Source organism: Trematomus bernacchii, unplaced genomic scaffold (assembly GCF_902827165.1).
Source record: "Trematomus bernacchii unplaced genomic scaffold, fTreBer1.1, whole genome shotgun sequence".
In the NCBI taxonomy this organism is placed as follows: Eukaryota; Metazoa; Chordata; class Actinopteri; order Perciformes; family Nototheniidae; genus Trematomus; species Trematomus bernacchii.
Window position 1 is genome coordinate 877,601 of NW_022987631.1, and position 26,679 is coordinate 904,279.

At 47.5% G+C, this 26,679-nt stretch overlaps 1 protein-coding gene across 1 annotated transcript in view; it reads left to right on the forward strand.

Annotated features, from left to right (window-relative positions):
- LOC117484594 (spectrin beta chain, non-erythrocytic 1-like) overlaps positions 1–18,258 on the forward strand; it is a gene marked incomplete at its 3' end in the record, with an annotated part of 35,631 nt that extends 17,373 nt beyond the window's left edge. The window contains 15 exon segments of the mRNA XM_034133026.1: positions 1,106–1,257; positions 2,397–2,570; positions 3,490–3,581; positions 3,659–3,739; positions 7,333–7,448; positions 8,293–8,405; positions 8,517–8,704; positions 10,025–10,142; positions 11,314–11,472; positions 11,741–12,043; positions 12,391–12,544; positions 12,700–13,013; positions 15,260–15,954; positions 16,797–17,553; positions 18,056–18,258. Coding sequence (XP_033988917.1) covers positions 1,106–1,257; positions 2,397–2,570; positions 3,490–3,581; positions 3,659–3,739; positions 7,333–7,448; positions 8,293–8,405; positions 8,517–8,704; positions 10,025–10,142; positions 11,314–11,472; positions 11,741–12,043; positions 12,391–12,544; positions 12,700–13,013; positions 15,260–15,954; positions 16,797–17,553; positions 18,056–18,258 — 3,619 coding nt within the window.
- Positions 18,259–26,679: the final 8,421 nt, after the last annotated feature.

Here is a 26,679-nt window from a genome sequence, read left to right on the forward strand (position 1 = left end):
GAGGGACACATGTTGATGAGAAGAGACATGAAGAAGAGGGGACACATGTTGATGTAGAAGAGACATGAAGAAGAGGGGACACATGTTGATGTAAGAAGAGACATGAAGAAGAGGGGACACATGTTGATGTAGAAGAGACATGAAGAAGAGGGGACACATGTTGATGTAGAAGAGACATGAAGAAGAGGGGACACATGTTGATTGAAGAGAGAAAGAAGAAGAGACATGAAGAAGAGGGGACACATTTGATGTAGAAGAGACATGAAGAAGAGGGGACACATGTTGATGTAGAAGAGACATGAAGAAGAGGGACCATGTTGATGAAGAAGAGACATGAAGAAGAGGGGACACAATGTTGATGAAGAAGAGACAGAAGAAGAGGGGGGACACATGTTGATGAGAAGAGAAGATGAAGGAAGAGGGGACACATGTTGATGTAAGAAGAGACATGAAGAAGAGGGGACACATGTTGATGTAGAAGAGACATGAAGAAGAGGGGACACATGTTGATGTAGAAGAGACATGAAGAAGAGGGGACACATGTTGATGAAGAAGAGACATGAAGAAGAGGGGACACATGTTGATGTAGAAGAGACATGAAGAAGAGGGGGACACATGTTGATGTAGAAGAGACATGAAGAAGATGGGACACATGTTGATGAAGAAGAGACATAAGAAGAGGGGACACATGTTGATGAAGAAGAGACATGAAGAAGAGGGGACACATGTTGATGTAGAAGAGACATGAAGAAGAGGGGACACATGTTGATGTAGAAGAGACATGAAGAAGAGGGGACACATGTTGATGAAGAAGAGACATGAAGAAGAGGGGACACATGTTGATGTAGAGGAGACATGAAGAAGAGGGGACACATGTTGATGAAGAAGAGACATGAAGAAGAGGGGACACATGTTGATGTAGAAGAGACATGAAGAAGAGGGGACACATGTTGATGAAGAAGAGACATGAAGAAGAGGATTTTGTATAATAGGTGACCTTTAACAAAAGGTGTGTGTGTGTGTGTGTGTGTGTGTGTGTGTGTGTGTGTGTGTGTGTGTGTGTGTGTGTGTGTGTGTGTGTGTGTGTGTGTGTGTGTGTGTGCAGACGAGCGCGAGGCGGTGCAGAAGAAGACCTTCACTAAGTGGGTGAACTCTCACCTGTCCAGGGTCTCCTGCAGGATCTCAGACCTGTACCTGGACCTGAGGGATGGAAGGTCCCTCATCAAGCTGCTGGAGGTGCTGTCGGGGGAGAAACTGGTACACACTCTACACACACCTGACACACACACACACCTCACACACACTGCATACACTCTATACACTCTACACAACACACTCTACACACACCTGATACACACAGCATACACAATATACACCCTACACAACATCTACAGACCATCTACACACTGTACACAGAGATACACAACGCTCATCAAGCTGCTGTCGGGGGAGAAACTGGTACACACACTACACACACTCTACACAACTAACACTGTACACAACACACTCTACACAACACACTATACACACACTCTACACAACTAACACTGTACACAACACACTATACACACACTCTACACAACTAACACTCTACACAACACACTACACACTCTACACAACTAACACTGTACACAACACACTCTACACAACACACTCTACACAACACACTATACACACTCTACACAACACATTCTACCCAACACACTCTACACCAGGGGTTCCCAACCCCCGGGCCGCGGAGGTGTTACTGCCGGGCCGCGAAATAGCTGTGAGTTTATCGTAATATTTGCAGAATTATAAATATATAAAAATATTTTATCATAATGTTTTTTTCAAAAAGTGTTTAATTGTCGCACCTATGCCACCAGTCATATTATTTCATCCAGTAGCTAGTTCATCTTTCACCAGAAAACCGTTGAAAATGGCTTTTATGATGTCCCGAGGGATTCGGCGGCTCAGCCTATGGTCTCAGCCTCTTGTGCGCACGAGAAAGTTACCGGTGCGCCAAGTAGGAAGAGGAGCGCACAGGAGACAACCGCTTGATTGCAGACTGTTATGTTTATGTGGGGAAATGGTGGTGCATACATTATTTGAGATATATTTCAAACTCGGACTTCATTTTAAGGACATGTCGGCCAGGGGTGTAGAGCTATTTGCTTAAGCACCGGATTGGCAAAACAGGAGAGTAAACCAGTCTGCCTTGATCTATGAATTAATGTCCGGGACTCTCACGGTATCTGCTGCCCGCAGCTGCTTTATAGAAGGAAACCCGGTCCTTGGCACAATAAAGGTTGGGAACCCCTGCTCTACACAACACACTCTACACAACACACTCTACACAACACACTCTACACAACTAACACTGTACACACACTGTGTCTCTCCATGTCCTCCAGCCGAAGCCCACTAAAGGCCGGATGCGGATCCACTGCCTGGAGAACGTGGACAAGGCTCTGCAGTTTCTGAAGGAGCAGAGAGTTCACCTGGAGAACATGGGCTGCCACGACATTGTGGACGGGAACCACCGCCTGACGCTGGGCCTCATCTGGACCATCATCCTGCGCTTCCAGGTACCACCACCACTTCCTGCTGTACCACCACCACTTCCATGACTAATCTTGACTTTTTCACAAAATCTCAAAATTCTGACTTTTTCTCAAAATTCTGACTTTTTCTCAAAATTCTGACTTTTTCACAAAATCTCAAAATTCTGACTTTTTCTCAAAATTCTGACTTTTTCTCAAAATTCTGATTTTTTCACAAAATCTCAAAATTCTGACTTTTTCTCAAAATTCTGACTTTTTCAAAAAATAATCTAAACTCTTGACTTTTTCTCAAAATTCTGACTTTTTCAAAAAATAATCTAAACTCTTGACTTTTTCTCAAAATTCTGACTTTCTCAAAATTCTGACTTTTTCTCAAAATTCTGACTTTTTCAAAAAATAATCTAAATTCTGACTTTTTCACAAAATCTCAAAATTCTGACTTTTTCTCAAAATTCTGACTTTTTCAAAAAATAATCTAAACTCTTGACTTTTTCACAAAATCTCAAAATTCTGACTTTTTCTCAAAATTCTGACTTTTTCACAAAATCTCAAAATTCTGACTTTTTCTCAAAATTCTGACTTTTTCTCAAAATTCTGACTTTTTCACAAAATTCTGACTTTTTCTCAAAATTCTGACTTTCTCAAAATTCTGACTTTTTCTCAAAATTCTGACTTTTTCAAAAAATAATCTAAACTCTTGACTTTTTCACAAAATCTCAAAATTCTGACTTTTTCTCAAAATTCTGAATTTTTCAAAAAATAATCTAAAATCTGACTTTTTCACAAGATCTCAAAACTCTGACTTTTTCACAAAATCTCTAAATTCTGACTTTTTCACAAAATTCTGACTTTCTAAAGAAATCTCAAAATCTTGACTTGACAAATATCAAGACACAATACATGAGAAACATGTGTGTGTGTGTGTGTGTGTGTGTGTGTGTAGATCCAGGACATCATTGTGGATTGTGACGACAACAAAGAGAAGCGTTCTGCTAAGGACGCTCTGCTGCTCTGGTGCCAGATGAAGACCGCCGGGTGAGGCTCTACAGCTTGATAGATATAGCGTTTCCTGTGAGTGTGCGGCGTCTCTGAAAGGTGTGTCTGTTCCTCAGGTATCCAAACGTCAACATCCGCAACTTCAGCACCAGCTGGAGAGACGGCATGGCCTTCAACGCACTCATCCACAAGCACAGGTAACCTTTAGATAACTGACCTTTAGATAACTGACCTTTAGATAACTGACACAGGTAACCTTTAGATAACTGACACAGGTAACCTTTAGATAACTGACACAGGTAACCTTTAGATAACTGACAGGTAACCTTTAGATAACTGACAGGTAACCTTTAGATAACTGACCTTTAGATAACTGACACAGGTAACCTTTAGATAACTGACAGGTAACCTTTAGATAACTGACACAGGTAACCTTTAGATAACTGACACAGGTAACCTTTAGATAACTGACCTTTAGATAACTGACACAGGTAACCTTTAGATAACTGACACAGGTAACCTTTAGATAACTGACACAGGTAACCTTTAGATAACTGACAGGTAACCTTTAGATAACTGACAGGTAACCTTTAGATAACTGACACAGGTAACCTTTAGATAACTGACACAGGTAACCTTTAGATAACTGACAGGTAACCTTTAGATAACTGACAGGTAACCTTTAGATAACTGACCTTTAGATAACTGACACAGGTAACCTTTAGATAACTGACACAGGTAACCTTTAGATAACTGACACAGGTAACCTTTAGATAACTGACAGGTAACCTTTAGATAACTGACACAGGTAACCTTTAGATAACTGACACAGGTAACCTTTAGATAACTGACAGGTAACCTTTAGATAACTGACCTTTAGATAACTGACAGGTAACCTTTAGATAACTGACCTTTAGATAACTGACCTTTAGATAACTGACCTTTAGATAACTGACAGGTAACCTTTAGATAACTGACCTTTAGATAACTGACCTTTAGATAACTGACAGGTAACCTTTAGATAACTGACAGGTAACCTTTAGATAACTGACACAGGTAACCTTTAGATAACTGACAGGTAACCTTTAGATAACTGACACAGGTACCCTTTAGATAACTGACACAGGTAACCTTTAGATAACTGACCTTTAGATAACTGACAGGTAACCTTTAGATAACTGACACAGGTAACCTTTAGATAACTGACAGGTAACCTTTAGATAACTGACACAGGTAACCTTTAGATAACTGACACAGGTAACCTTTAGATAACTGACAGGTAACCTTTAGATAACTGACCTTTAGATAACTGACAGGTAACCTTTAGATAACTGACCTTTAGATAACTGACCTTTAGATAACTGACCTTTAGATAACTGACAGGTAACCTTTAGATAACTGACCTTTAGATAACTGACCTTTAGATAACTGACAGGTAACCTTTAGATAACTGACAGGTAACCTTTAGATAACTGACACAGGTAACCTTTAGATAACTGACAGGTAACCTTTAGATAACTGACACAGGTACCCTTTAGATAACTGACACAGGTAACCTTTAGATAACTGACCTTTAGATAACTGACAGGTAACCTTTAGATAACTGACACAGGTAACCTTTAGATAACTGACACAGGTAACCTTTAGATAACTGACACAGGTAACCTTTAGATAACTGACCTTTAGATAACTGACAGGTAACCTTTAGATAACTGACACAGGTAACCTTTAGATAACTGACACAGGTAACCTTTAGATAACTGACAGGTAACCTTTAGATAACTGACCTTTAGATAACTGACACATGTAACCTTTAGATAACTGACAGGTAACCTTTAGATAACTGACCTTTAGATAACTGACAGGTAACCTTTAGATAACTGACACAGGTAACCTTTAGATAACTGACACAGGTAACCTTTAGATAACTGACAGGTAACCTTTAGATAACTGACCTTTAGATAACTGACACATGTAACCTTTAGATAACTGACCTTTAGATAACTGACACATGTAACCTTTAGATAACTGACCTTTAGATAACTGACACATGTAACCTTTAGATAACTGACAGGTAACCTTTAGATAACTGACAGGTAACCTTTAGATAACTGACCTTTAGATAACTGACACAGGTAACCTTTAGATAACTGACAGGTAACCTTTAGATAACTGACACAGGTAACCTTTAGATAACTGACACAGGTAACCTTTAGATAACTGACAGGTAACCTTTAGATAACTGACCTTTAGATAACTGACAGGTAACCTTTAGATAACTGACCTTTAGATAACTGACCTTTAGATAACTGACACAGGTAACCTTTAGATAACTGACAGGTAACCTTTAGATAACTGACAGGTAACCTTTAGATAACTGACCTTTAGATAACTGACACAGGTAACCTTTAGATAACTGACAGGTAACCTTTAGATAACTGACAGGTAACCTTTAGATAACTGACACAGGTAACCTTTAGATAACTGACCTTTAGATAACTGACAGGTAACCTTTAGATAACTGACACAGGTAACCTTTAGATAACTGACAGGTAACCTTTAGATAACTGACCTTTAGATAACTGACAGGTAACCTTTAGATAACTGACCTTTAGATAACTGACAGGTAACCTTTAGATAACTGACCTTTAGATAACTGACCTTTAGATAACTGACACAGGTAACCTTTAGATAACTGACCTTTAGATAACTGACCTTTAGATAACTGACCTTTAGATAACTGACACAGGTAACCTTTAGATAACTGACAGGTAACCTTTAGATAACTGACAGGTAACCTTTAGATAACTGACCTTTAGATAACTGACACAGGTAACCTTTAGATAACTGACAGGTAACCTTTAGATAACTGACACAGGTAACCTTTAGATAACTGACCTTTAGATAACTGACAGGTAACCTTTAGATAACTGACAGGTAACCTTTAGATAACTGACAGGTAACCTTTAGATAACTGACAGGTAACCTTTAGATAACTGACACAGGTAAACTTTAGATAACTGACAGGTAACCTTTAGATAACTGACAGGTAACCTTTAGATAACTGACCTTTAGATAACTGACACATGTAACCTTTAGATAACTGACCTTTAGATAACTGACACATGTAACCTTTAGATAACTGACAGGTAACCTTTAGATAACTGACCTTTAGATAACTGACACAGGTAACCTTTAGATAACTGACAGGTAACCTTTAGATAACTGACAGGTAACCTTTAGATAACTGACCTTTAGATAACTGACACAGGTAACCTTTAGATAACTGACAGGTAACCTTTAGATAACTGACACAGGTAACCTTTAGATAACTGACCTTTAGATAACTGACAGGTAACCTTTAGATAACTGACACAGGTAACCTTTAGATAACTGACACAGGTAACCTTTAGATAACTGACAGGTAACCTTTAGATAACTGACAGGTAACCTTTAGATAACTGACCTTTAGATAACTGACAGGTAACCTTTAGATAACTGACCTTTAGATAACTGACCTTTAGATAACTGACACAGGTAACCTTTAGATAACTGACACACAGGTAACGCCCTCTGTTATCTGAAGATATCTTCCTGAGATGAGCGTTTAACGGGCGACTTAATGACATTTTCTTTGAGCTAAAAAAGTTGTTTAAATAAAGTTGTTTAAATAAAGTTGTTTAGATAAAGTTGTGTAAATAAAGTGTTGTTAATGAAGTTGTGTAAATAAAGTGTTGTTAATAAAGTTGTGTAAATAAAGTGTTGTTAATAAAGTTGTCCCCGTGCTCAGGCCCGATCTGATCGACTTCGATAAGCTGAAGAAGTCGAACGCTCACCACAACCTTCAGGACGCTTTCAACCTGGCGGAGCAACACCTGGGCATCACCAAGCTGCTGGACCCCGAGGGTGACTTCCTGCTCCCCTTCACAATAAGAGCCCCTAAAGGACTTTATATGTATATAGAGCGGTGCAGTGATGACGTGTTTCTGTAGTTCCCCCTGAAGCTGCTGGTCCCTCCACTAAAAGGATTTCTCCAGACGGTTTAGGAAAGTAGCTGGAAATCAGGTCTGTGGAAAACGAACCTGTTTGATAAATGCACCTTTTGTTCAGCCGGATAATCTCCACATGTCTACTTTCATAATGTTCTAATCATAACTCTAATGGCCAGAAGCTAAATGCTAACGTGATGCTATAAAGGAACTACAGGCGAGTCCAGCAGCACGACTTCAACGTCACGCCAACTTCAGATCCATATTCAAACACACAGATTCTAAATGGTACGAGTTGAAGCGTTCGTTTGAACACTTAGCAGGAGGCAGGTACTTGCTTTCAAGCAGAACAGGGCAAGCTAACTTAGAGGAGTGTTCACGTGTTCGGCGTAATGACGTACAACGACCTCCACGACTTCTGTAGTCCTATTCAGCCACTTGGTAACAACCATCGCTTTTCAGACACGTCAACTCTTCAGAAATCACCAGTGGGGTCACTGCTGATGGATTTAATGTCCTAGAACAAAACGTGATCCGTCTCTTTGTCTCAACCACAGACCTTATTTCAGCTATTTTCCAGAGCCTATGGAGAGATCCCATTGGCTCTGAGACCAGGGAACAGGAAGTGGTGAAATGCTGACTCACTTCCTGGTTTTAGGACTCATTCCTGCACCACTCTATTGGAGCCCCTGCAGGACTTTATATGTATATATATATATATATATATGTATATTTTATAATGTGTATTTGTTGCTCTGCAGACATCAGCGTGGACCAGCCGGACGATAAGTCGGTGATCACCTACGTGGTGACGTACTACCACTACTTCTCCAAGATGAAGGCTCTGAAGGTGGAGGGGAAGCGCATCGGCAAGGTCAGGAACCTTCAAAATAAAAGATATTAAGGAACATCCAGGAAACCTTCAAAATAAGAGACAATCGGGACCCTCCTCACAGGAAGTAGTTAAAGTGTGTTTCCCCTGCAGGTGCTGGAAAACGCCATAGAGACGGAGAAGATGGTGGAGAAGTACGAGTCTCTGGCCTCAGACCTGCTGGAGTGGATCGAGCAGACCATCATCATCCTCAACAACAGGAAGTTCGCCAACGCCCTGCTGGGGGTCCAGCAGCAGCTGCAGGCCTTCAACACCTACCGGACCGCGGAGAAGCCCCCCAAGTAAGCCCCCCACTACGATACAATACGATAGGATAACACTTTAGCGGTCAGATCAGGTCTGAGATGCTCCTTGCATCCCAGCAGCTCCATGTGTAACATCCCAGCAGCTCCATGTGTAACATCCCAGCAGCTCCATGTGTAACATCCCAGCAGCTCCATGTGTAACATCCCAGCAGCTCCATGTGTAACATCCCAGCAGCTCCATGTGTAACATCCCAGCAGCTCCATGTGTAACATCACAGCAGCTCCATGTGTAACATCCCAGCAGCTCCATGTGTAACATCCCAGCAGCTCCATGTGTAACATCACAGCAGCTCCACGTGTAACATCCCAGCAGCTCCATGTGTAACATCCCAGCAGCTCCATGTGTAACATCCCAGCAGCTCCACGTGTAACATCACAGCAGCTCCATGTGTAACATCACAGCAGCTCCATGTGTAACATCACAGCAGCTCCGTGTGTAACATCACAGCAGCTCCGTGTGTAACATCACAGCAGCTCCACGTGTAACATCCCAGCAGCTCCGTGTGTAACATCCCAGCAGCTCCATGTGTAACATCCCAGCAGCTCCATGTGTAACATCCCAGCAGCTCCGTGTGTAACATCCCAGCAGCTCCATGTGTAACATCCCAGCAGCTCCATGTGTAACATCCCAGCAGCTCCATGTGTAACATCCCAGCAGCTCCGTGTGTAACATCCCAGCAGCTCCATGTGTAACATCCCAGCAGCTCCATGTGTAACATCCCAGCAGCTCCATGTGTAACATCCCAGCAGCTCCGTGTGTAACATCCCAGCAGCTCCATGTGTAACATCCCAGCAGCTCCATGTGTAACATCACAGCAGCTCCATGTGTAACATCCCAGCAGCTCCATGTGTAACATCCCAGCAGCTCCACGTGTAACATCACAGCAGCTCCGTGTGTAACATCCCAGCAGGATCAGTGAGAGCTGCTCAAAGAGCCTTCAGCGTGCATCGGTTATTAGGGTCTGCTGAGGCAGAAAGTCTCTGACAGGGTATATACAATATACAGATATATATATATATATATATCTATAGATATATATATATCTGTATATATACACACAGCATCAGACTAACCGCTAGAGAGAAGCCTCCCAAGCACGTTCTCTGCACCTGTACCTGCTCTTCTATGGTTCTGTCTCTGCACCGTGACCCCCCCCTCTAACTGGTGTGTGTGTGTGTGTGTGTGTGTGTGTGTGTGTGTGTGTGTGTGTGTGTGTGTGTGTGTGTGTGTGTGTGTGTGTGTGTGTGTGTTGTGTGTGTGTGTGTGTGTGTGTGTGTGTGTGTGTGTGTGTGCAGGTTCACAGAGAAGGGGAACCTGGAGGTCCTGCTGTTCACCATCCAGAGTAAGATGAGAGCCAACAACCAGAAGGTGTTCACACCGCGAGAGGGGAAGCTGATCTCAGACATCAACAAGGTGAGAGCTGCTCCCTCTGAGGCACTAGCTTCTCTGAAGGTCTATAAGGACATGTCTCTGAAGTGTCCTGCTCCAGACCCCAAACAGATCCTTGTAGCCCCCCCCCTCTCTTCCAGCTGTTACTAAGGACATGTCTCTGAAGTGTCCTGCTCCAGACCCCAAACAGATCCTTGTAGCCCCCCCCCTCTCTTCCAGCTGTTACTAAGGACATGTCTCTGAAGTGTCCTGCTCCAGACCCCAAACAGATCCTTGTAGCCCCCCCCCTCTCTTCCAGCTGTTACTAAGGACATGTCTCTGAAGTGTCCTGCTCCAGACCCCAAACAGATCCTTGTAGCCCCCCCCCCTCTCTCTTCCAGCTGTTACTAAGGACATGTCTCTGAAGTGTCCTGCTCCAAACAGATCCTTGTAGCCCCCCCCCTCTCTTCCCAGCTGTTACTAAGGACATGTCTCTGAAGTGTCCTGCTCCAAACAGATCCTTGTAGCCCCCCCCCTCTCTTCCAGCTGTTACTAAGGACATGTCTCTGAAGTGTCCTGCTCCAGACCCCAACAGATCCTTGTAGCCCCCCCCCCCCTCTCTTCCAGCTGTTACTAAGGACATGTCTCTGAAGTGTCCTGCTCCTAACCCCAAACAGATCCTTGTAGCCCCCCCCCCCCTCTCTTCCAGCTGTTACTAAGGACATGTCTCTGAAGTGTCCTGCTCCAGACCCCAAACAGATCCTTGTAGCCCCCCCCCCTCTCTTCCAGCTGTTACTAAGGACATGTCTCTGAAGTGTCCTGCTCCTAACCCCAAACAGATCCTTGTAGCCCCCCCCCCCCCTCTCTTCCAGCTGTTACTAAGGACATGTCTCTGAAGTGTCCTGCTCCAGACCCCAAACAGATCCTTGTAGCCCCCCCCCCCCCTCTCTTCCAGCTGTTACTAAGGACATGTCTCTGAAGTGTCCTGCTCCAAACCCCAAACAGATCCTTGTAGCCCCCCCCCCCTCTCTGTGCAGCTGAGACTTCTGCATGATAGGAGAGCTTTAAAACAGAGATGACGTTATGGAGCAAGTCCTCTCAGTCTGGATGGGGTCAGTAAGTCAGACCCCCCTGTGTTAGATAGTGATGTTGAGGGGGGCTGTAGGCCCTCTGGAGGTCTTCATGCAGCCTCTGTAATGACGCTGTCCCCCGTCAGGCGTGGGAGCGTCTGGAGAAGGCGGAGCATGAGCGGGAGCTGGCTCTGAGGATGGAGCTGATTCGTCAGGAGAAGCTGGAGCAGCTCGCCAGACGCTTCGACAGGAAGGCGGCCATGAGAGAGACGTGGCTGAGCGAGAACCAGAGGCTGGTGTCGCAGGTGAGACAGGAACCATGGATATTATGCTCCTCTGGATGCATTCAATCCTGTTTCTTTGTGTATTCAATATATATACTCTATAGATATATATCTTCCTTATTCATCACCACCGTGTATATTACCTTCTCCTTCATCTACATGCTGCTGGGACAAATCAAACTCCTCAGTTGGGATCCATAGAGTGCATCTTATCTTAAACTCAATGAACATCTCCAATAACCCTTTCCAGGATGTATGTTCCTCCTAACGTGATGAACTGTCTCCACAGGATAACTTTGGCTTCGACCTGCAGGCGGTGGACGCGGCCACCAAGAAGCACGAGGCCATCGAGACGGACATCACGGCGTACGAGGAGCGTGTCCAGGCCGTCCTATCGGTGGCCCGGGAGCTGGAGGCGGAGTCTTACCACGACATCAAGCGCGTGGCGGCCAGGAAGGAGAACGTGGTGCGGCTGTGGGAGTATCTGCTGGAGCTGCTGAAGGCCCGCCGGCTGCGGCTGGAGACCAACCTGGGGCTGCAGAGGGTCTTCCAGGAGATGCTGCACATCATGGACTGGATGGACGAGATGAAGGTCAGTCAACGTGCCAACATCTTCTTCAGAGAACTGGTTTGGATGGAGCCGTACTTCGTGGGTCCGATGTAACACTCACAACATTAAAGAATAAGAAAAGAGGAATGGATAACAGACACAGAGTACAGCAGGATCAGAGACAGATGACCTTAGACCAAAGCAGTCAATATCTCACAGGTTACATACACTTCAAACAGCATACATGTTCTGACCTGACACAGTCATATGTTGCATCCTCTGTCCCCTCGAACTTCTAATGATCCCAGCAACCTTCTAGTTGAAAGACGACCGCACTCCCTCGAATTGTAGAGACAGGAAGTAGCCTCACCCTCTCTTCCTGTGTCCAGATGCTGCTGCTGTCTCAGGACTACGGGAAGCACCTGCTGGGCGTGGAGGACCTGCTGCAGAAACACGCCCTGGTGGAGGCTGACATCTCCATCCAGGCCGACCGCGTGAAGGCCGTCAGCTCCAACGCCACCCGGTTCTCCGTCAGCGACGCTGGTGAGCAGACCTGGAACTCTACAGGTTTTACTCTTCAACACGGAGCAGTGTCTGTCCTTTCCTTCAGACTAGAGAAGAACATCATGCAGAGTTATTTCCTATAGTAATAATAATATCTGTTGTATATTTATACGTCTCTGTTTACTTCCTGTCAGGCTACAAGCCGTGCGACCCTCAGGTGATCGAGGACCGGGTCTCTCACCTGGAGTTCTGCTACCAGGAGCTGACCCAGCTGGCTGCGGAGCGCCGGTCCCGGCTGGAGGAGTCCCGCCGCCTCTGGAAGTTCTTCTGGGACATGGCGGAAGAGGAGGGCTGGATCCGGGAGAAGGAGCAGATCCTGTCCTCGTTGGAGAACGCCAAAGACCTGACGGGTTCTCTAAGACTGCTGAGTCAGCAGCGAGCGCTGGAGCACGAGATGAGCGGCCGCAACGGACTCCTGAAGAACACCATCGCTGAGGGCCAGGACATGGTGCGTGGGAAGAGACGGACCTGAGTCCTAAACCCTGACATGAGTCAGCATTATGAGTCCTGAGCCCTGACATGAGTCAGCATTATGAGTCCTGAGCCCTGACATGAGTCAGCATTATGAGTCCTAAAACATGACTCAGCATTATGAGTCCTAAAACATGAGTCAGCATTATGAGTCCTGAACCCTGACATCAGGGGCGGACTGGCCATTGGGAATACCGGGAGTTTCCCCTTCTTTTGTTTTGCCTAAATCCTACCGGCCCACATTTGTAAGTGTCCACTCCCTGGAGGGAGACGGGGTTCAGGGGAGGGGCTGTACCCGTAGGATAGAAAAGGGGGAAGTGACGTCTGACTCAGAGGTCATGCGGCTGTGGAGAAGAACGTGTTGCCCACATTCTGTTACTGAGTTTAGGCTAGTTAGCTAGCAGGTTTATTGTTTTGGGTGCAGTCACTTTTGCCTCCACTTGCTGTTCAAATACATGTTGAAAGAAAAAGTAAATCTGTTTACAGTTCTGTTCCATATGGGTGTTGAGAGATGTATCCATAGATTTAGTCCCTAATTTTGCTCTCAAAGTGCACCAGACATTTAAAACAAAATCTTCCCGGGGGAGCATGCCCCCGGACCCCCCTAAAGGAGGTGAGGTCCACCACCTGCCCACACCCCTTGTTAAATGGTCTCACCCACATTGAGGATGCTTCCTACGCCCATGTTTTATTCCATGTGTCAAGTCAGGCAAATTGGGTCCAAATGTTATTGCATCAATGATCTGTTAAAGATCACTAAATATATGCTGTAACTATTTTTGCTCTAGGCAACTCAAGGGCTCAGGTAATGTGATTGTTATCTGAACAATGGTCCAAAATAACATCAGATGCATAGGGTCTTTTGTTAAGTAACATACTTTCGTCGCCGGCCGGCCGATACATGCCGCGCATTAAGTGGGCCTGTCTGTCAATTAATCCCCGGGCCACTTTTTCCCCCCAGTCCGCCCCTGGTCAGCATTATGAGTCCTGAGCCCTGACATGAGTCAGCATTATGAGTCCTAAACCCTGACATGAGTCAGCATTATGAGTCCTAAAACATGAGTCAGCATTATGAGTCCTAAACCCTGACATGAGTCAGCATTATGAGTCCTGAACCCTGTCATGAGTCAGCATTATGAGTCCTGAACCCTGACATGAGTCAGCATTATGAGTCCTAAAACATGAGTCAGCATTATGAGTCCTAAACCCTGACATGAGTCAGCATTATGAGTCCTAAAACATGAGTCAGCATTATGAGTCCTGAACCCTGACATGAGTCAGCATTATGAGTCCTAAAACATGAGTCAGCATTATGAGTCCTGAACCCTGACATGAGTCAGCATTATGAGTCCTAAACCCTGACATGAGTCAGCATTATGAGTCCTGAGCCCTGACATGAGTCAGCATTATGAGTCCTGAGCCCTGACATGAGTCAGCATTATGAGTCCTAAACCCTGACATGAGTCAGCATTATGAGTCCTGAACCCTGTCATGAGTCAGCATTATGAGTCCTAAAACATGAGTCAGCATTATGAGTCCTAAACCCTGACATGAGTCAGCATTATGAGTCCTAAAACATGAGTCAGCATTATGAGTCCTGAACCCTGACATGAGTCAGCATTATGAGTCCTAAAACATGAGTCAGCATTATGAGTCCTGAACCCTGACATGAGTCAGCATTATGAGTCCTAAACCCTGACATGAGTCAGCATTATGAGTCCTGAACCCTGTCATGAGTCAGCATTATGAGTCCTAAAACATGAGTCAGCATTATGAGTCCTAAACCCTGACATGAGTCAGCATTATGAGTCCTAAAACATGAGTCAGCATTATGAGTCCTGAACCCTGACATGAGTCAGCATTATGAGTCCTAAACCCTGACATGAGTCAGCATTATGAGTCCTAAACCCTGACATGAGTCAGCATTATGAGTCCTAAACCCTGACATGAGTCAGCATTATGAGTCCTGAACCCTGTCATGAGTCAGCATTATGAGTCCTAAACCCTGACATGAGTCAGCATTATGAGTCCTAAACCCTGACATGAGTCAGCATTATGAGTCCTAAACCCTGACATGAGTCAGCATTATGAGTCCTAAACCCTGACATGAGTCAGCATTATGAGTCCTAAACCCTGACATGAGTCAGCATTATGAATAGTGATCTCCTTCTGATTCCTTTACTACAACATTGTATAACATTGTATTTCGTCACACGACCACAGGTGCAGGCCGGACACTTTGCCGCCACAAAGATCCAGGAGCGTGTGTGCGACCTGCAGGACCAGTGGGCGGCTCTGGAGCGCCTGGCAGCGGCGAGGAAGAGGAAGCTGGAGGAGGCTCTGGCGCTTCATCAGTTCCAGACGGACGCAGACGACGTGGACGCCTGGACGCTGGACGCCCTGCGCATCGTGTCCAGCGGAGAGACCGGCCACGACGAGTTCTCCACGCAGGCGCTGGTCCGGAAGCACAAGGACGCGGCGGCGGAGGTCTCCAGCTACCGGTCCGTCATCGACTCGCTGCAGGAGCAGGCCGCCGCGCTGCCGGAGGAGGAGGCGCAGTCTGAGGAGGTCCGCGGGCGCCTGGCCGGCATCGAGGAGCGATACAAGGAGGTGTCGGAGCTGACGAAGCTGAGGAAGCAGGCGCTGCAGGACGCGCTGGCGCTCTACAAGATGTTCAACGAGGCTCACGCCTGCCAGGTCTGGATCGACGAGAAGGAGCAGTGGCTGAACAGCATGGAGATCCCCGAGAAGCTGGAGGACCTGGAGGTGATCCAGCACCGCTTCGAGAGCCTGGAGCCGGAGATGAACAACCAAGCGTCCCGGGTCGCCGTGGTGAACCAGATCGCCCGGCAGCTGAAGCACAACGGACACCCGAGCGAGACAGACATCAAGACGCAGCAGGACCAACTCAACAACAGGTAGGAACGACATTTCATAAAAAACACAGAGGGAGACTTTTTGAATATAAATGAATCATTTAAATTAATTTTACATTCAGCATGAGAAGCTAAACGGAAGTGAGAGACCCAAACAAACTATAAAGAAGGCAAATCTGAGATTTCATTTAGCTCCAGCTCTCGACACAGGTTGGGGAAAGCCCCGTGAGCTTCTCGCTGTAGAGTGAACATGGAACACACGCTATGTGTTGTTGGTTTATATCACGCAGTCTGTTCTTCTTCTCTCAGTTATCACGCAGTCTGTCTTCCAGTTGTTGCCTCTTTTGAATGACGAATACACACTACCGCCGCCTGCTGGTAAGGAGAGTTATTGCCACTCAGTTCGTACGTGCAACTTGGCCGTCGGCTGAAGTCTTTGCGGTGTGTTCCAGTGTGACACATGGCCAAGACGCAGGAGACGTGAGGCGACGTTCTGTCGGGACGTGTTCTTTGGTGTCAGTTTGGTGTGTAAGGAGCTTTAGAGTCCTTCAGTCCTCAGAGTTTCAGAAGGCTGTGGGTCTACCTGTGGGTCTACCTGTGGGTCTACCTGTGGGTCTACCTGTGGTCTACCTGTGGGTCTACCTGTGGGTCTACCTGTGGTCTACCTGTGGGTCTACCTGTGGGTCTACCTGTGGGTCTACCTGTGGGTCTACCTGTGGTCTACCTGTGGGTCTACCTGTGGGTCTACCTGTGGGTCTACCTGTGGTCTACCTGTGGGTCTACCTGTGGGTCTACCTGTGGTCTACCTGTGGGTCTACCTGTGGTCTACCTGTAGTCTACCTGTGGGTCTACCTTTGGAGTTATTGATTGTCTCTCTGCTGCAGGTGGAGCCAGTTCAGAGACCTGGTGGACCTGAAGAAGGAGTCCCTGAACTCGGCGCTCGGCGTGCAGAACTACCACCTGGAGTGCAACGAGACCAAGTCGTGGATCAAGGAGAAGACCAAGGTGATCGAGTCCACGCAGGAGCTGGGCAACGACCTGACAGGTGTCATGGCGCTGCAGCGCAAACTCACCGGCATGGAGCGAGATCTCGCCGCCATCGAGGACAAGCTGGGAGACCTGCGGGGCGAGGCAGAGCGTCTGGCCACAGAGCACCCGGACCAGGCCAAGGCCATCACGGGCCGGCTGGCGGAGATCACAGCGGTCTGGGAGGAGATGAAGAACACCCTGAAGACCCGCGAGGAGTCTCTGGGTGAGGCCAGGAAGCTGCAGCAGTTCCTGCGCGAGCTGGACGACTTCCAGTCCTGGCTGTCTCGCACACAGACCCTCATCGCCTCCGAGGACATGCCCAACACGCTGGCCGAGGCCGAGAAGCTGATGGCGCAGCACGAGGGCATCAAGAACGAGGTGCAGAACTACGAGGAGGACTACCAGAAGATGCGGGACATGGGCGAGCTGGTGACCCAGGGCCAGACGGACGCCCAGCATATGTTCCTGAGGCAGCGGCTGGAGGCGCTGCACACCGGCTGGAACGAGCTGCACAAGATGTGGGAGAACCGGCAGAACCTTCTGACCCAGAGCCACGCGTACCAGCTGTTCCTCAGGGACACCAAGCAGGCCGAGGCCTTCCTCAACAACCAGGTACGGGACACATTAGACCAGGATCCTGAGGCTCTAGAGATCAGGAGGGGCAGAGGTTAGAGGACAGTGAAGTGATGCAGCTCTCTAACTGTCCTCACCTGTCCTCTCCTCTCCTCTCCTCTCCTCTCCTCCCCTCTCCTCTCCTCTCCTCTCCTCTCCTCTCCTCTCCTCTCCTCTCCTCTCCTCTCCTCTCCTCTCCTCTCCTCTCCTCACCTCTCCTCTCCTCTCCTCTCCTCACCTGTCCTCTCCTCTCCTCCTCTCCTCACCTCTCCTCCCCTCTCCTCTCCTCTCCTCTCCTCTCCTCTCCTCTCCTCTCCTCTCCTCTCCTCCCCTCTCCTCTCCTCTGCTCTCCTCTCCTCTCCTCTCCTCCTCCTCTCCTCTCCCTCCCCTCTCCTCTGCTCTCCTCTCCTCTCCTCTCCTCTCCTCTCCTCTCCTCTCTCCTCTCCTCCCCTCTCCTCTCCTCTCCTCTCCTCTCCTCTCCTCTCCTCCCCTCTCCCTGCAGGAGTACGTTCTGGCTCACACGGAGATGTCCTCCACGCTGGAAGGAGCTGAGGCAGCCATCAAGAAGCAGGAGGACTTCATGACCACGATGGACGCCAACGAGGAGAAGATAAACGGCGTGGTGGAGGCGGGGCGGCGTCTCGCCAGCGACGGGAACATCAACGCTGAGAGAATCCAGGAGAGAGTCGCCTCCATCGACGAAAGGTACGCCGAGAGGGCAGATCTACACACATCCTTTACTCAAGTAGAAGTACAGATACTCCTGTTTAAAGATACTCTGGTGAAAGTAGAAGTACAGATACTCCTGTTTAAAGATACTCTGGTGAAAGTAGAAGTACAGATACTCCTGTTTAAAAATACTCTGGTGAAAGTAGAAGTACAGATACTCCTGTTTAAAAATACTCTGGTGAAAGTAGAAGTACAGATACTCCTGTTTAAAAATACTCTGGTGAAAGTAGAAGTACTGATACTCCTGTTTAAAGATACTCTGGTGAAAGTAGAAGTACTGATACTCCTGTTTAAAGATACTCTGGTGAAAGTAGAAGTACAGATACTCCTGTTTAAAAATACTCTGGTGAAAGTAGAAGTACAGATACTCCTGTTTAAAAATACTCTGGTGAAAGTAGAAGTACAGATACTCCTGTTTAAATATACTCTGGTGAAAGTAGAAGTACTGATACTCCTGTTTAAAGATACTCTGGTGAAAGTAGAAGTACTGATACTCCTGTTTAAAGATACTCTGGTGAAAGTAGAAGTACTGATACTCCTGTTTAAAGATACTCTGGTGAAAGTAGAAGTACAGATACTCCTGTTTAAAGATACTCTGGTGAAAGTAGAAGTACTGATACTCCTGTTTAAAGATACTCTGGTGAAAGTAGAAGTACTGATACTCCTGTTTAAAAATAACGGTTCTGGGGTCACGGTTCGGTACGTACCTCGGTTTGGGGGTCACGGTTCGGTACGTACCTCGGTTTGGGGGTCACGGTTCGGTATCAGATGCCTTCTGATATGATTTAGCATGTTTGGCGTGTGTTACCATTAGCATACCGCACCGCTGTCGAACAACGCCGACACACCGCCCTCGTCCGATCCACCACTCGCACTCCATCGTTGTTGTAGTCCACAGGGAACCCGAAATGTTCCCACACAGCTGATTTAAAAGAAGCAGGTGGGTCTTCTAGCTCCTGTGTGTTATCTGAACTCGCCATACTAACTTTTCTTCTTCTTGTATTTTGTTCGTTTTGTTGTGTTTTCTTCTTCTTCTTCATTTGTTGTTTAACCTCTTAAGCACGGCGGTCCCCCCATTGGACCCCTCCCTCCGTTTTTTTTTTCGAAATAATGTCTCAGGGCTTCTTAACATTTATGAAACTATTAATGTGTAGCACCAGATTAACGGGAAGAATCTCAGCTAACTGAAGATATGAACCATTTTTACCAAAACAAAACACAAGTCTCATAAGAAGCGTCTAAATGACCCCTGAGCGAAAATATTCTAACGCACTGCGGCACACAATTCAAGATAAAGATACCCTTATTACTTATCGTAGCTGCACATACAATATAGCCGATTAAAGCTGAGACTCCACTGATTATTTAGGTATAGTATCATCACTGAGCGATCCGAACTTGCGACAGGGGAAGCAAACACAGACATCACAACACGTACCTTTACGGAGCTTTTACGGCAGATCGTCTCACCGTAGCTGTCAATTAGGTCAAAAGACGTGTTCAATGGCATTAAAACGGAAAAAAAAATGCTACAACTGTTGATCCATAGGTTGATAATGTACCTGTGCCTTTCAAGAAATTATTTATAATCCATAATTCCATTTTTTATGTAAAAATCGGAGCGGAAAAGTTAGCTGCTAATGGTAGCCACCAGAGTGTATGCAGCTTCCGGTTTTGGTAACGCGTCACTCTCACTCCTTATTTGTTAACGTTTTGGTGTGTATATAACTTTCCCTCGATTCCATTGGCTCTAGCGGTTATAAAGAGCTTTCATTCATCAAAATCGACCAAGGGGGGCCAGAGATAGGTCAAATCAGGGACGGGTGGCGCAGTGGTCTGTGCGTCTGATCATCAGATCAAGGGGGCGTTGGGGAACTCCAGTTCGAAACCCGCTCCCGCCGCCACTGCGTCAGGCCGTTGTGTCCTTGGGCAAGACACTTCACCCGAATTTGCTCCTGTGGGTATTGTCCACAGTACACGTATGATATTAAATGTGTACTTGTAAAAGCGCCTCGATGACTTCGAGGTGTGAAGATGGCCGGTGTGGCGCAGTGCGCTGTGCAATGATCATCAGATCAAGGGGGTCAAACCCGCCGCCGCTGCGTCTGTAAAGCCGTTGTGTCCTTGGACAAGACACCTCACCTGAACTTGCTCCTGTGGGTATTGTCCACAGTAGACCATTACATGTATGTATGATCTGTATGTGTAATGTGTACCTGTAAAGCGCTTTGAGTCATTGATAAAGCGCTATAATAAATATAAAGATTATTATTATTATTATTATTATTATAAATCCACCCAAATGACCCCAGAAGTGGGGGTTTTTTGCTAAATCTCTCTAAAAAGGTCAAATGTCACTTGTTTTGCATCAATCTTGATACAGGGTACTTATTATATGTTGTACTTTGGATTCCTAAAGCTTTTAGTCTACTAACCCATCATCCAAGGGTAGTTTTCACTATAAGTAAAAAAGAATTTTTGGACGGACACTATAATTTACAGTTTTTTACTATGTAAAATCTGAATTTTCTTTAAAATAAAAAACATCTATATTGATTCTGACTTTTCTACATCCAACTCACAGGTTTATCATTACTTTGAGAAAAAAGATTATTAATTTAACCCTTTTAGAAGGGAAGATATGGTCATTTGTTCTGGGAATGTCATTTTCGAGCCTGAGACCTGAAAAACAGGCTCAGGGCTTAACAGGTTAAGGGCGGCTGGCAGACAACCTTTAGGCGCAATACCGCCCCCTGGATTATATATAGTGTAGTGGATACTACCCTGAGTGACAGACTTTTTTCCCACTCGTAAAAAAAGGCGTATTCGTCGTGTGACTGCATGCACCGAACCGTGACGTCCGAACCGTGACGGTACGGGACGAATACGGATACCGTTACACCCCTACTAGCAGCTGTTTTAAAGAGTACCTGACCTCCCTTTATATTAATAGAACAATAATGTCATTGTTAGCTAATGTGTTACGATATCCGATAGGACCCAAACGCAGGACACGGCAGAGTGTTGGAAAAAGGTTTATTGTGAGGTGGAGGAGCGTGGAGAGTAATCCTGTAGGAATGAAGACTGGTGAGTGTGGAGAGTAATCCGGTTGGAATGATGACTGGTGGCGGCAGGTGATGGTAACAAGGCGGCTGGATAGTGATCCTGGAGCATAAGAGAAACAGATGAGAAAAGTATTCCGTGTACAGAGAAATAGTTTTAAATCGGCTAAGAAGGCTGAGAGTTACCACTGGGGTTTAAACAACGATCTGGCGCTGACATGTTGTGGAGCCTCCGCTGATATACCATTAGTAAATGGCTGAATGGGAATCAGGTGTGTAAAGCTGATTGCAGCAGGTGGAGATTTGCAGCAGGTGGAGATTGAGCCGGGAGCCAGGAGTGACAGCCACCACGCCCACACAGACAGGGAAAGGGAACACACACTCACAACGGAGGTGGCTGAAGAGTAGAGCCACCACAGTACCCCCCTCTTAAGGGACGCCTCCAGGCGGTCTACCAGGTCTACCAGGTCTACCAGGTCTACCAGGTCTACCAGGTCTACCAGGGTTATCCCGGTGGAAGTCCCGAACCAGGGACGCGCCCACGATGTTTCGCCGGGGAACCCAAGACCTCTCCTCTGGACCATAGCCCTCCCAATCCACAAAATATTGGAATCCCCTTCCACGGCGACGAACGTCCAACAATCGCCTGACGGTGTAGGTTGGGTGATCATTGATGATGCGGGGGGGTGGGGGAACACTCACTGGAGGAGACAAGGGGCTGCTGGCAACAGGTTTTAACAGAGAAACATGAAATGTCGGATGAACCTTCATGTGTGGGGGAAGCTTGAGTTTTACTGCAGATGGGTTGATAACTGAGTCGATGATGAAGGGGCCGACATAACGTGGCGTGAGTTTCTTCGACTCTGTCTTGAGTGGGAGATCTTTGGAGGAAAGCCAAACACTCTGACCTGGTAAGTAGTTGGGAGCCGGGGTCCTGTGGCGGTCTGCGATGAGGCAGTTGCGGGCAGCGGAGCGGAGCAGGGCGGCTCGGGTATCCCTCCACACCTTATGACAGCGACGAAGGTGGGTCTGAACGGAAGGAACAGCAACCTCCTCTTCCTGGGATGGAAACAGGGGTGGTTGGAAACCCATGGCACAATGAAAGGGTGAAATACCTGTGGCTGCATTTGGCAGGGAGTTGTGGGCATATTCGATCCATGGCAGATGTGGGCACCATGACGAAGGGTTCCTGAAAGCCACACAGCGAAGAGCCGCCCCCAGATCCTGGTTGGCCCGTTCCGTTTGCCCGTTCGTCTGAGGATGATATCCAGATGACAGGCTCACTGATGCTCCCAGAGCCTGACAGAAGGCTTTCCAAACGTGGGAAATGAACTGGGGACCCCGGTCAGAGACGATGTCGGTGGGAATCCCATGGAGTCGAACAACATGATTGACCAGAAGATCTGCAGTCTCTCGGGCTGTGGGAAGCTTGGGAAGAGCAACAAAGTGTACCATCTTGGAAAATCTGTCCACAATAGTTAGGATGATGGTATTTCCTTGTGACAGTGGAAGTCCAGTGACAAAATCCAAGGCCACATGCGACCAAGGACGCCTAGGTACCGGCAGCGGCCGAAGCAGGCCAGAGGGAGATTGGTGGGAGGACTTGGCGCGGGCACATACTGTACAGGCAGCAACAAAGGCCCTGGTGTCTTGAGCCATGGAAGGCCACCAGAACCGTTGTTTTAGAATAAACAGTGTGCGATGGACACCAGGATGACAGGAGAGACGGGAGGCGTGTGCCCACTGCAGGACCTTGGAGCGAACAGGGTAGGCACAAAAAGACTATTAGCTGGGCAGTTACCTGGGTTAGGTTGCGCCCGCTGAGCCTCCTTAACCAATGACTCAATCTCCCAGGTAACAGCCGCCACCACGCAGGAGGCAGGCAGGATAGTGTCTGGATTGGCAGCTGGTCCTTCGGAAGCGAACTGGCGAGAGAGAGCGTCCGGCTTGAGGTTCCGTGACCCTGGACGGTAGGTAAGGGTGAATGAGAAGCGGCCGAAATACAGGGCCCATCGAGCCTGACGAGAGTTAAGGCGCTTGGCAGATTGGATGTACGCCAAGTTTTTGTGGTCTGTCCATACAATAAAAGGGAGCTCGGCTCCCTCCAGCCAGTGCCTCCACTCCTCTAGGGCAAGTTTGACAGCCAGCAGCTCTCTGTTACCCACGTCATAGTTCTTCTCAGCTGGAGTGAGGCGGCGAGAGAAAAATGCACATGGATGTAATTTTTGGTCTCGTTCCGAGCGCTGGGAAAGAACTGCCCCTACCCCGGTGTTGGAGGCATCGACCTCCACCACAAACTGGCGAGAGGAATCAGGGTGGATGAGCACAGGGGCAGTGGTGAAAAGTCTCTTTAGCTCCGAGAAGGCTGCATCGCACTCTGGAGTCCAGAAAAAACCAGTTGTAGGGGAAGTGAGTCTGGTTAAAGGGCCCGCCACTCTGCTGTAGTCTCTGATGAAGCGCCGATAAAAATTGGCGAAACCAAGAAACTGTTGAAGCAGTTTAACTGAGGTTGGTTTGGGCCACCCCGCCACCGCTTGGATCTTCTCAGGGTCGGTCCTAATCTTTCCTTCCTCAACGATGTAGCCCAGGAATGAGACTGTGTTGACATGGAATTCGCATTTCTCCGCCTTCACAAAGAGTCTGTTTTCAAGGAGTCTCTGCAGCACCTGCCTGACATGGATAATGTGCTCCTCCTTGTTACGGGAGAAAATGAGAATGTCATCCAAGTAGACAAAGACTGACCGGTTGAGGAGGTCACGGAGTACATCGTTCACCATTGACTGAAAAACTGCTGGGGCATTCGTCAGTCCAAAAGGCATCACCAGATACTCAAAGTGACCGAGTGGTGTGTTAAAGGCAGTCTTCCACTCGTCCCCTTCACGGATTCTGACGAGGTGGTAGGCATTGCGGAGGTCCAGTTTGGAAAAGATGGTGGCTTCCTGGGGGGGTTCAAAGGCGGAGTTAATGAGGGGTAATGGATATTTGTTTTTTATAGTGATGGCATTAAGACCCCTGTAATCAATGCAGGGCCGCAGTGAGCGGTCCTTCTTGGACACAAAGAAGAACCCAGCACCGACCGGGGAGGAGGATGGGCGGATGACACCAGCAGCCAGGGAGTCATGGATGTAACTCTCCATGGATTTTCTCTCAGGGCGAGACAGGTTGAACAGACGTGAGGAAGGCAGAGGGGCCCCGGGAAGGAGGTCAATGGGACAGTCGTAGGGTCGATGAGGAGGAAGAGAAAGAGCTCGCTGTTTACTGAACACCTCTCCTAGGCTATGATATTCCATGGGGACAGATAACAGGTCAGGCGGCTCGATCTTGGGTGGTGGAGCGGCGGCCTCTGCTGGCGGTAGGGCAGACTGCAGGCATGAGGATAAACAAAAAACAACTCCAACTAATGATTTTGCCAGTTATCCAATCAATCTGGGGGTTGTGTGTTCTTAACCAGGGATGACCCAACACTATGGGAGCATGAGGTGAGGAAATAAGGTGAAACTGAATAAACTCACGATGGTTTCCAGACAGAATGAGGTTTACTGGCTTGGTGCGGTGAGTGACTTGGGCCAGGAATTGTCCATTAAGAGCATTGGCATTAAGAGGTGAATCCAACACTTCGCAGGGAATTCCTGCCTGAGCTGCGATGTCAATGTCCAAAAAATTCTCGTCTGCCCCCGAGTCCACTAAGGCGAGCAGGGGTAGTGACTGTTGGTTGCAGCAAAGAACGGCTTCTAGCTGCGTTCTGGGTCGGGGGTTGAGAGAGGAGGAAGGGCTCGCCAGAATCCCCACAGCTACTGACGAGCCTGACCTTTTGGCAGATTAGGACAGGAGGAAACTAGATGACTGGTTTGGCTGCAATAAACACATTCCCCAGCCTGGATCCTTCTAGCCCGCTCAGATGGTGAGAGGCGGGCCCTTCCCACTTGCATGGGCTCATCTTCGGGGGGTGAAACCGAGAAAGGAGTCGGAAAGGATCTGGAGATTGGGGCAGTGGCAGTGCCAATTCGGGGATCAAGTGAGGAGTAGCTGGGATTGGGGTGACGGCTATTCCTATCCCTGCGTCTCTCTCTGAGGCGATTATCAATCTTGATAGCTGTGGCAATTAAATTATCCAAGCTAACTGGATCATCCCTAGCAGCTAGCTCGTCTTTAATTGCTTCGTTCAGCCCTTGAAGAAAAACATCTTGCAATGACTCGTTATTCCAGCCTGAGTCAGCAGCAACTGTTCTAAACTCAACTGAAAATTCGGCTACACTACGGGAGCCCTGCCGGAGAGAAAGAAGGCGCCTAGAAGCGTCCCTCCCCCGTACCGGGTGATCAAAAACTTTTTTCATTTCGGAAATGAAAGTATCAAATGATGAGCAAATGTGTGGCTGGCTCTCCCTAACGGCTGTAGCCCAATCTAGAGCACTCCCCCTCAACAGACTCATTACATATGCTACCCTAGCCCCATCTGTGTGATAAGTACTAGGCTGCTGCTCAAAGACTAACGAACACTGGAACAAAAAGGCTCTACAAATACCCAAATCTCCAGCGTATCGCTCCGGTGTAGGAATAACAGCCTCTCGTAGCTGATGGAGAGGTGCGGCAGGAGCGGGGGGAGGAGCTGTCGGCTGTGCAGCGGGCTGCGGGGGAGAAAACTGGGAGGTGAGCAGTTCCACTTGTGTGCCGATCCTTTGCACGTTAGTGGAGAGGTTCCGGAGAGTCTCCACAACCTCACGGAGAACCACGTCGTGATGCCCCACGAGAGCACCTTGATTGGCCAGGGCTTGGCTGAGTTCGTCCGCAGTCTTGGACTGGTGGCCTGTGTCCGCTGAGTCCATACTGGCCAGATCGTTCTGTTACGATATCCGATAGGACCCAAACGCAGGACACGGCAGAGTGTTGGAAAAAGGTTTATTGTGAGGTGGAGGAGCGTGGAGAGTAATCCTGTAGGAATGAAGACTGGTGAGTGTGGAGAGTAATCCGGTTGGAATGATGACTGGTGGCGGCAGGTGATGGTAACAAGGCGGCTGGATAGTGATCCTGGAGCATAAGAGAAACAGATGAGAAAAGTATTCCGTGTACAGAGAAATAGTTTTAAATCGGCTAAGAAGGCTGAGAGTTACCACTGGGGTTTAAACAACGATCTGGCGCTGACATGTTGTGGAGCCTCCGCTGATATACCATTAGTAAATGGCTGAATGGGAATCAGGTGTGTAAAGCTGATTGCACCAGGTGGAGATTTGCAGCAGGTGGAGATTGAGCCGGGAGCCAGGAGTGACAGCCACCACGCCCACACAGACAGGGAAAGGGAACACACACTCACAAGGGAGGTGGCTGAAGAGTAGAGCAA